At 41.0% G+C, this 12149-nt stretch overlaps 1 protein-coding gene across 1 annotated transcript in view; it reads left to right on the plus strand.

Moving 5' to 3' along the window:
• Positions 1–12149, plus strand: part of LOC139984518 (uncharacterized) — a 135909-nt gene that overhangs the window by 94622 nt on the left and 29138 nt on the right. Inside the window, exons 77-82 of the mRNA XM_071998434.1 lie at positions 612–765; positions 1734–2041; positions 4002–9494; positions 9783–10143; positions 10783–10972; positions 11361–12013. Of these exons, the coding sequence (XP_071854535.1) occupies positions 612–765; positions 1734–2041; positions 4002–9494; positions 9783–10143; positions 10783–10972; positions 11361–12013 (7159 nt within the window). The remainder of the gene's footprint in view (positions 1–611; positions 766–1733; positions 2042–4001; positions 9495–9782; positions 10144–10782; positions 10973–11360; positions 12014–12149) is intronic.

A 12149-nucleotide genomic window follows, 5' to 3' on the forward strand; every position in this document is an offset into this window, starting at 1 on the left:
TAGATATCCCAGGTTTTTCAGTCGATGATCCAAGGGTTTTTCGTACCCAAACACATGGAGTATCAAATTATTGGGCATTTGAGTTGCAATATAGCTCCCATGTGCTGTTGTGTCGTGATCATGTAAGACTATGTTGTGCTTTCATGTTTGCCTCAATCTCTTCTAAATATTAAACTGCAAACTTATCTTAAGAGTATTAAGAGTATTAACTGTTCTTGAATATTAAGATGGCTACCTGTCTCCCTACATCTGCTGCACTCTGCTGATTATTAAACTGCCTGTAGCACCTGTAGCTAACCTGATGAACCTTTCAGTGTTATATAAATAGCAAGAATGTTTCTGTGATGTCATACTTCTCTCTAACTGATCTTCTTAATGTTATGTAGAGTGCTTTATCCTCTGCTAAAAATTACTTCTACCACAAACAATGGCCTTTCACTTATGATTAATGACATCAATGCTAGAGTCTATCAAACAGAGTTATGTACTTTACCTTGTACTGGATGTGATTGCAGTAACAATATCTTCAATATTTTATAAATGACCTCAAGGCTAGAGCCTAGATCATTAATTGTCATCATTTCATCATTTTTCTGTCCTGTGCTGACCAGACCCTAACTTGCGATGGCGTTATCTCGGTCCACGGTTCGGACGCTGGTTCGTCTTTTCCAGGAGCAGGCGGAGGAAGTGGGGGCAGTGTTCAGATTCACACTTCTCATCACAGAGGTCGTGGTCAGATCCATGCTCATGGTGGAGATTGCAGCTGTGAGTTCTATCATCCTGATATATTGTTGTTGTTTTTTTTTTTCTTTTATTAATATTAATAAAAAAAATTAAAGAAGGTATGATATTTACATCTATTATTGATATTCATCAAAGGCACACTGAGTATATTTTACAAATATAGCAGTAATGCTTACATAGGACACCAAAAATGGCTACTAGTGTCCTGCAAGAATGATATAGTATTTAAAGGCAAAAAGTGGATTGTTGATTTCCCACCTTTTTATTCGTCCACCTCTCCCCCCCTCAGCCCCCCCCCAGCCCCCCTCTCTGTCTCTCACTCTCTCTGTCTTGAGTTACTGTATCTACTTTTTTTATTGTGAAGTATCTTAACTTGAAGGTTGTGAAGAATAATAACTACAAATGGAAAACAATATATAATTGATTTTAGAACAGAAACAAACTAACAATCATTTTGGGGGGTTTCATAATAAACTGGGCTTGTGGGAAAATAAGATTAAGTCATTATTTTGCTCTCCTTTCAGTCAAAATGTAATAAATGAACTTTCCTTTCCAACATCAACCAATCTGACAATTTTGTTCTCTTTTTTCTTCAACACTTTGGTTGTTTATTGTAGTTTTGAACCTTCTCAAGAATAATCACCATAAACTCTGTAAACTCTGACAGTAAATTTGAAAGCATAGTATTTAATGACATATCAAGTTTTGACCTCTTGACTGAAAGTTTGTTATTTCTAAGTTAGGGTCATCAAAGGCAGTTGGTTTGCCATTTGCAACACTGTAATGCTATTGTTTATAAATCGAGAGCATGTTTCCGGCATGTTTTTAGTATATCTTCTATAAAATGTAAGTATGTTTTGTTTTGGAGTTCTTCACATCCGTTTGAATGGAGTGCAACGTAATGTTATTTATAATGTAAATGCACTAAATAGGAAATTATTGCATTATTTTGTTTTGTTTTTAATGCTCTCTTTTATTTCCCATTTCAGTTTATAATGTTGATTCGCCTGGTGGAGGCAGTGGTGGTCGTATAGCCATTTATCAACGCGAGGCAAGACATTTCCTTGGAGATGTGACGGCTTTTGGTGGATACTGTCAAAATGGAAATTATGGCGGCCCTGGTTCCATTGTCACTTCTGTTATAACAGGCCAAGAGGAACAGAGGTTCTTAGTAATTGATAATCAGAACAGAAATAATGGAGAAAACTGCTTCCACCCAGTTGAGCTTACAACAAGTGAAGATTACCAACTTGAAGATGTTTACCTCGAAAGAGGAGCTTGTCTCTCAATAGTATCTGTGAGTATGCAATTCAAATATTGATGATCTGTTTCTCACTTTGAGCCAGTTCGGATAATTTTTTTCTAATGCTCTTACGACTCTATAATGTCCTACCACACCATACTTGTATGAACAGTATGAAGCGTATCTCACCTTTCCCTGATAAAAATACAATTTTAATACTTCACATACTCTCAGTATGTATGTTCTAAAGTGGAACATGAAAGTACAGTATTAAAAAAAAAATTGCCCAACTGAGTGGCTCACCTTCATAAAACTATATAGTATTGTACAATAGAATGCAAATGAACAGTATTGTGCAATAGATTGCAAACATACAGTATTGTACAATAGATTACAAACATACAGTATTGTGCAATAGATTGCAAACATACAGTATTGTGCAATAGAGTGCAAACATACAGTATTGTACAATAGAATGCAAACATACAGTATTGTACAATAGATTGCAAACACACAGTATTGTACAATAGATTGCAAACATGCAGTATTGTACAATAGATTGCAAACATCAGTATTATACAATAGATTGCAAACATCAGTATTATACAATAGATTGCAAACATACAGTATTGTACAATAGATTGCAAACACACAGTATTGTACAATAGATTGCAAACATGCAGTATTGTACAATAGATTGCAAACATCAGTATTATACAATAGATTGCAAACATCAGTATTATACAATAGATTGCAAACATACAGTATTGTACAATAGATTGCAAACATACAGTATTGTACAATAGATTGCAAACATGCAGTATTTGTACAATAGATTGCAAACATGCAGTATTGTACAATAGATTGCAAACATGCAGTATTGTACAATAGATTGCAAACATGCAGTATTGTACAATAGATTGCAAACATGCAGTATTGTACAATAGATTGCAAACATGCAGTATTGTACAATAGATTGCAAACATGCAGTATTGTACAATAGATTGCAAACATGCAGTATTGTACAATAGATTGCAAACATGCAGTATTGTACAATAGATTGCAAACATCAGTATTATACAATAGATTGCAAACATACAGTATTGTACAATAGATTGCAAACATGCAGTATTGTACAATAGATTGCAAACATGCAGTATTGTACAATAGATTGCAAACATGCAGTATTGTACAATAGATTGCAAACATGCAGTATTGTACAATAGATTGCAAACATCAGTATTATACAATAGATTGCAAACATACAGTATTGTACAATAGATTGCAAACATGCAGTATTGTACAATAGATTGCAAACATGCAGTATTGTACAATAGATTGCAAACATGCAGTATTGTACAATAGATTGCAAACATCAGTATTATACAATAGATTGCAAACATACAGTATTGTACAATAGATTGCAAACACACAGTATTGTACAATAGATTGCAAACATGCAGTATTGTACAATAGATTGCAAACATGCAGTATTGTACAATAGATTGCAAACATGCAGTATTGTACAATAGATTGCAAACATCAGTATTATACAATAGATTGCAAACATACAGTATTGTACAATAGATTGCAAACACACAGTATTGTACAATAGATTGCAAACATAAAGTATTGTACAAATGATTGCAAACATTCCACATATAATAACAAAAAATTCAGAAAGAACCAAATAGTTTCTTCTCCTTTCTCAAAATTTGGAATAAATGAATGGCTCAAAGGGAACAGGACAAGTTATCCATCATGGGCATTCCTCTTTATAGATACAGTTGGACATATTAGGATTATACCGAACAGATTCTTAAATAGGCTGGCTGTTGTGTTTGTTAGTTGAATAGATTAATGAGTAACAATGAATTGGAAAATGGCTTCATTTTGTCATGTGCTTTGGAATGTTGAGGGTTGCATCTCTGAAGCTCTATCTTATCTGGTAGTGATTACATACTTTTAATGGATTCTTCCTTTCTTTTCTTTTTTTTTTCTTTTTCTTTTACAGGCTGGCAATTCTAGGCAAGTCAACATTGGCCATCAGAGTGGAGATGGTACTGGTCAATTAGTCATTAGCAATCGTGCAAATGTGTTTATTGGAAGCAAGGACAAGCGGACTAGGTTAGCCTCCCGTCTAGATGTTGGCATTGACGCTAAATGTCAGGTCGCACCTCTTGTATTACTGACAAGGACAACATGGCTGCATGGAGCATTCTTTGGTAGTGACAAGTTTGTAGTTGATGCAAATCTCTACCTATATGAGTCAGGATACTCCAACTGCCTCAATTGTTCAGCTGACAGCTCTGATAGGGGTGAATTTTGGTTTGGATCACTTAATATGCGCAAACAGGGGAGAGTGACTATCGTCGGATCTAACACGTTAACACCCACCATCCATATTATCCTCTCAAGGGAACTAGAGATGGACCCTGGCTCTAATTTCATCATGCATGGTGGTTTCCACCTGACGGCTAGGATTGTAAATATCAAGAAAAATGTCCGCATTTCAGCTACTGGCTTGGGGTATGGTCCAGATGCTGGTCCAGGCAGAGGTAGAAAGAAGAGTGCAGGAGGCAGCTATGGAGGCATGGGTTGGGGTAACGACTTTGACGACAGACCTGTCTACGGTCAGAGATGCATGCCCACCATGGTTGGAAGTGGAGGGGCAGGTTGTCGGAGACAGAGGGAAGGGGGTACCGGAGGGGGTGCAGTTAAGTTTGTTGCCGAAAATTTGTTGATAATGGAGGGGTCTGTGGATGTTGATGGTGTTGAAGGAGATGAAGGTGCAGGAGGAGGGTCAGGGGGTGCTATTTGGCTTGATGGGGGAACCATGGAGGGTAGAGGGTCATTATTTGCCAGAGGAGGAGATTCAGAAAATCACCTTTTCTGTCAACCAGACATTGCGTGGATTCCTCTGATGAACGTTTATGCAACCACAGGGAAGGGTGTTGAGTTTTATCTGGACGGTGTTTTGCTGATTCCTGAAGGAAGTGATAGCAACGGTTTGTTCACTGATTATATTGGCCCTGGCGGAATCAACATACAGATTGACATTGATAGCAACAGAACACTACCTAGCAATGATGACATCCCAATCTATGCCAATGATACAGGCCCTTTAAAAGTTGTCCTTAACGTAAAGTCTGAAAGAAACATTACAGACCTACTTGACATTCCAGACCATTTGGACCTTCTCGACCGTCTAAATCTTCTCTACCGACTAAACCTTTTAAATCTTCCTGACACTCCAGACCATCTGAATTTTCTCATCCTTTTATACCGTCTGGACCTTCTAGATCTCCCTGAAATTCCGGACAGACCAAACCTTCTAGACTTTCTAACACATCTACATCAACTAGACCTTCTAGATCTTCCTGACGTTTTGGAACTTCCTTACATTCCAGACCTGCCTGACATTCCAGGCCTTCTAGACCTTCTAACACTTTTCTACCGTCTAGATCTGCTAGACCTGCCTGCCAATCCAGATCATCCAGACAATCAAAACCTTCCCAAAGATCCTGATCTTCTAGACCTTTTTAACCTTCTAGACCGTCTCAATGTTCTAAAACTTACTGGCATCCGAGACCTCCCTGGCATTTCACAAAGTCCTGACCTTCTAGAGCTTCTAAATCTTTTAGACCTTCTAGGCCTTCTAGATCTTCCTGACATTCCGGAAGTTCCAGACCTTCCAACTTTTCCAGAGGATCCCGGTCTATTAGACCTTCTAAACTTTCTAAACCATTTAGGCCTTCTAGATCTACCTGATATTCCCAACTTTCCAGAGGATCCAGTCCTTCCAGAGGATCCAGGACTGATAGACCTTCTAAATTTTCTCAACGGTTTAGGACTTCTAGACCTTCCTGAAATTCCAGACCTCCCTGACATTCCAGACAATCCAGGACTTATAGACCTTCTAAACCTTTTGGACCAGCTAGGCATAATTGACCTTCCAGACAGTCCAGGTGTTCCTGATATTCCAGATAATCCAGGCCTTCAAGACATTCTGAACCTTTTAGACCAACTAGGCCTCATTGACCTTCCTGATATTCCGGACAATCCAGATCTTCCTGACATTCCAGATCTTCCTAATATTCCAGATTTTCCAGATAATCTAGGTCTTCTAGATCTTCTTAACCTTTTGGATCAACTAGGCATCATAGATATTCCTGACATTCCAAAAGATCCAGGGTTTCTAGACATTCTAAAACTTCTCAACCAACTAGGTCTCATAGATCTTCCTGACATTCCAGACAACCCAGACCTTCCTGACATTCCAGATCTTCCTGTCATTCCAACAGATCCAGGACTTTTAGACCTTCTAAACCTTCTAGATTACCTAGGCCTGATAGACCTTCCTGACTTTCCAGACCCCATAGACCCTCCTAACATACCAGATGAGCCAGGCCTCCTGGACCTAGTAAGACTTCTAGACCGACTAGGCCTAATAGACCTTCCTGAGATTCCAGCCAATCCAGGTGTTCCTGGCATTCCAGATGATCCTGGTCTAATGGACATTCTAAACCTTCTAGACAAAATAGGACTCATAAACCTTCCTGACATTCCAGCTATTCCAGACCTTCCGGAAATTCCAGATGATCCAAGCCTTCTACAACAAGTGGTTTACCTGCTTGACCTTCTAGACCAACTAGGGGTGATTGACATTCCTGACATCCCGGACGATCTGGACCTTCCTGAGATGCCCGATAATCCAAACCTTCTAGACATTTTAACATACCTTCTAGACATTCTCGACCAACTAGGCGTTATAGATATTCCTGACATCCCAGATAATCCGGACCTTCCTGAGATGCCAGATGATCCTGGCATCTTTGAAGTCTTGATCTACCTTTTAAACCTGCTAGACCAACTAGGCCTCATAGACATTCCCGACATTCCAGATATTCCTGACATGCCAGACATTCCAGATGATCCTGGCTTTGTAGATTTTCTAAAACTTCTAGAGTTTCTTGGCCTAATAAACCTTCCAGACCTCCCAAACTTTCCTGGTATTCCAAATATTCCTGGTATTCCACACATTCCTGGCTTTCCAAATATTCCAGACCTTCCAAATATTCCAGATATTCCAGACATTCCTTCCATTCCAGGGGTTCCTAGTGTTGTTCCAGGTGTTGACTGCGATTACCACAAAGGTGGTGGTGGAGGTGGGGGAAGAGTAAGGTTGTTTTCACTAAATCCTAGTGCCATTCTTTCACAAAATATCGACGTAAGTGGTGGCAAGGCAGACTATGGATCAGTATATAAAAATATTGTTCCATTTGTGTTCGATGGTATACCTGGAAGAATATGCCAGTCAGGAGTGATGTGCAGTGGGCATGGGTCTTGGTCTCCAGTTAGTCAGCTTTGTACTTGTGATAACAATTATGTTGGTTTCAATTGCCAGACACATTGCGATGGGGTGGAGCAGTGTAATGGAAAGGGAGTTTGCGATACAAATGGCGGTTGTCTTTGTAACAATGGATACGTTGGATATAGATGTGAGCATCAGTGCACCAGAGAGAATACTTGCAGTGGCCATGGTGATTGCTCTCATTCTGGTAACTGCGTCTGTGATCCTTGTTACCATGGCCCAACATGTGCTGATCATTGCAGTGGTCATGGTCTGTGTCACCGTGGGAACTGTCAATGCGATCCATGCTTTACCGGGATCTACTGTCAATCAGAATGCAGTAGTCACGGCAGTTGCCAGTCGAGTGAATGTGATTGTGATACCTTATGGAGTGGAGAATATTGTGAGGTGCAGTCTTGTCCAGGGTTTGATGATGACTGCTCTGGTAATGGTGTCTGCAACGCTGCTCTTGGTCTCTGTTACTGTGATCCAGCGTTTACGGGTGACGATTGTTCCATCCCAGACTGTCCTGGGACCCCTGACTGTGATGGAAGGGGGACATGCAGTGGAACATACGACCCACCTAGGTGTATCAATTGTGATGCAGGATGGATGGGAACTGGCTGTGAGTTGGAATGTTTACATGGTACACCAGAAGAGAGTGATGGGAAGTTCACATGTACTTGCGACCCTTGCTGGACAGGGAAAGGTTGTAATACTGTATGTACAGGGCACGGGGAGTGTAATAATGGCTCATGTAACTGTGACCCCTTGCAAGGATGGAGAGGGGCAGTCTGTCAAATACCAGGATGTCCTGGTTTTGGTGAGGATTGCACAGGACATGGGGATTGCAACTCAGCACTTCATGAGTGTTCGTGTGTTCCTGGTTGGACAGGTGTGGGTTGCCATGTACCGGACTGTCCAGGAGAACCAGACTGTTTTGATCGAGGCTTCTGTAATACTACCTATGAATCTCCAAGATGTACAGAGTGTGAGAATGGTTGGATGGGACGTGGTTGTGAAATTGAGTGTACCCATGGTGTTCAGTTGCCAATGAACAGCGACCAGTGTTTGTGTGACCCAGGATGGGTTGGAATCAGCTGCAACTCAGAATGCTCTGGTCATGGAGTGATAGTCAATGATATTTGTATCTGTGATTATGATACCGGATGGAAAGGTGAGGTGTGTGATGTACCTGGATGCCCAGGGTTGTTTAACCTAGACTGCTCTGGCCGTGGTGCTTGTGAAAGTGCCCAACATATTTGTACCTGTGACGCAGGGTGGCGTGGACTTGGCTGTGAAGTAGCTGATTGTCCTGGGGAGCCAGATTGTAACAATAACACCGGTGTGTGTGATGACAGTTTTGATCCTCCTAGGTGTGTCAACTGCTCTGATGGTTGGATGGGGGAAGCCTGTGAGGAACCATGTATATTTGGGTATCAAGATCCACCAAATAGTGGCAACTGCCATTGTTTCGATGGCTACTCTGGAGTAGGGTGCGATGCTGAATGCTCCACACATGGCATAGTGAAAAACGATACCTGTCATTGTGACAAGGAATGGAAAGGACCATTGTGTGATATCCCAGGATGCCCTGGCAAATTTGGGAAAGACTGTAGTGGCAGAGGAGAGTGTAACTCAGCCACTCACAAGTGTGTCTGTGAAAATGGATGGACGGGGGAAGGATGTGAATTACCTGATTGTCCAGGAGAACCAAACTGCAATAATAATGGAACTTGTAGTGAGGAGTATGACCCTCCTCAGTGTATAGATTGCATCCCTGGCTGGATGGGTGCAGATTGTGGGGAGGTGTGTCTCTATGGCCAACAGAGCTATCCAAACTCAGGGGTATGTGAGTGTGAACCTTGCTACTCTGGGAAAGGATGTAATGTAGAGTGTCAAGGGCACGGATCATGTGACAATGATACAAACAGATGCATCTGTGATGACGGTTGGCGCGGTGAGAAATGTGAGACTGCTGGTTGTCCAGGTATTGGAGAGGACTGTTCTGGACATGGTGCTTGCAACAGTGGAATTCAGAAGTGTGATTGTTACCCTGGATGGGAAGGAAGAGGTTGTGAGATTCCAGACTGCCCTGGGAGTCCTGAAGATTGCAGTGGAAATGGCTTTTGTAATGGCACAACTGACCCACCGGTGAGTCATATGAAACTTTATACTTCTGTGTTTTGCATTCATTGTACAGGTATGCAAGCGTAAGCATTTTACTGTTTTTGCGGTCTCTGAATGTACTTAGCAGTTGCTGTCGCCACAAATCTCCTTCCGGAGGATGAAACTCACATTAAATCCAAGTGTATATCTTGTGTGTACAGTATATGTTGTAGTGTATATCTTGTTATATATTTTGTAGTGTATATGTTGATGCAGATGTGTTGAATGCTAGGTGACATATCATAGTAGCATTTTCGTTTCTTTTTCTTCTAGGTTTGCAACTGCTTCAATGGCTATCAAAGTGCAGACTGCAGCTATCAATGTGCAAATGGCCATACTAATGCTACAGGCTTCTGTGTCTGTGATCCTTGCTACAACGGCTTCGAGTGTAACTTTGAGTGTTCCGGCCATGGCAGCTGTGATAAAGACACACTGACCTGCGAGTGTAACAACAACGAAGACGAAGGTTACCTGGGGCCCCTTTGTGAGATCACTGGGTGTCCCGGGCTAGATGGTAACTGTAACGGCCATGGAACATGCGAAGGAGTGGATAAGGAATGTGCCTGCTACCCTGGATGGAGAGGTTCTGACTGCAGTCAACCTGACTGTCCTGGGGAAACGGGAAGTTGCTCAGGTAAATACTTGATAGTCATTTATAGAAGGTTAGCGGTGACATCTTTTATCCAGGTAAACTCTAGATCATTGTTTAGGATTTGACTGGAAACATGCTTTATTACTCCTCTGGATCAGTGTTCGTTATTGTAGCTGGCAGGATCATAGTTAAATATTTGATGCCAATTTTAGTAGGCGATTTGTGTCCTCCTATTTATTGTTATGTCAAGAACAAAGATGAATGTTTGGAATGTCGAGGATGCAAAGATGATAGATTAATTTGATACTGGATATTTATCAAAAACCTCAATGTGTGATAATATGTCTGATCATTCTTGCAAAATAAAAGATAGTACCCTTTCACTTTTTACATTCTGTAATCATGTTGGTTGATCATGGTTATTATCTTCAATTTAATTTCATAGTGCTAGTCACTTTGGCTCATACACTCTTGATGTCCAATCATTTTATTCAAATATTATCTTCAACTAAATTTTAAGAGTGTTAGTCCCCACATTGTTCCATCATTTCATGGAAAAAAATCTTCCATTGCTAAACGTCCACAGTTGACACCCATGCAGGTGTCATTAACAGGAATCTGCCCCATCAATGAACCTGTTTAACTCAAGGGTTGTTTGGTTTTGCATTTGTTCACAATCAGGTCATGGTACATGCATAGATGAGATACCAAGACGTTGTGCGTGCGATCCCGATTGGGCAGGGGAAGCTTGCGATGTGGTTTGTGAGAACGGTTATAACTTTGGAAACAAAAGTGGTTGCATCTGTGATCTGTGTCACACCGGTGAGGGGTGTGACGGAGTTTGCTCAGGAAAAGGCTCTTGTGTTAACAGGTGAGAAAATTGACATGATGATGCAAATTTGGATATGACTGTTAAATTGACGGATAAGCAAGTTGCTAACTCACACCAACCTTAAATGCCAACTCCAACCTCACAAAAATCAGTAGAAAAGCAAAAATTTTGTAGTTCATAGTGAGATGTTTACATTTTCATAGAGATATTGTGAAGTGGTCCTCTTCATCCTCTAAAGTAATTAATAGTTAATCATTGATAATTATTCATATTTAGTCTAGCTCATTAACTTTTGTGTCTGTGATTTTGAATCTGGTTTGAGAGGAGATTGTTGCCGGATACCTGGATGTCCTGGAGTAGGGACAGACTGCTCCAATCATGGATTCTGTATTTGTCACATTTAATTTTGTCTGTTTTTTATTACCAGCGTTTGTGTCTGTGATTTTGAGTCTGGTGCGAGAGGAGATCGTTGCCAGATACCTGGATGTCCTGGAGTAGGGACAGACTGCTCAAATCATGGATCCTGTAACTTTGGAACTCTAGAGTGTGACTGTGATCCAGGCTGGAAGGGCATTGGTTGTCACATACCTGATTGCCCAGGTGCCCCAGACTGTAACAATAACGGAAGCTGTCCAATACCAGAATCAGACGATGACCCTGTGGTGTGCCATTGTTATGACACCTTCATGGGGGATGAATGTGAATTGAGGTGTATCCATGGAGATCCTGTAAACATCAACGGTACATGGGTTTGTGAATGTGATCCTTGTTATGCTGGCCTTGATTGCTCTGCCAAATGTAACGGTATCACTGATGATTGTCAAGAAGGTGTTTGCAACTGCGGATTCAGCGAATGGCGTGGTGACGCTTGTGAGATACCAGGTTGTTGGGGATATGGTGAAGACTGCACTGGACATGGTGATTGCAATGGTGGTGACCGCACATGCTCCTGTTACCCGGGCTGGATTGGTATTGGGTGTGAAAATGCAGACTGCCCTGGAGAAATAGATTGCAGTGGTAGAGGGGTCTGTGTACCAGAGGAGCCTGTACCCAAATGTAACTGCTCAGAGAATTATATAGGTATGTGTGCTCATCATCTGTAATGTGCTGTTCTAGTTAATTACAGTAGGTATAAAATAATGTTGTTATTATTGAAACATCCTCACAGTTTCACCATTTCTTAATAGTTTCTGATGGCTGCAGTAAGTGATAGCAG

Source organism: Apostichopus japonicus, chromosome 17, assembly GCF_037975245.1.
Source record: "Apostichopus japonicus isolate 1M-3 chromosome 17, ASM3797524v1, whole genome shotgun sequence".
In the NCBI taxonomy this organism is placed as follows: Eukaryota; Metazoa; Echinodermata; class Holothuroidea; order Aspidochirotida; family Stichopodidae; genus Apostichopus; species Apostichopus japonicus.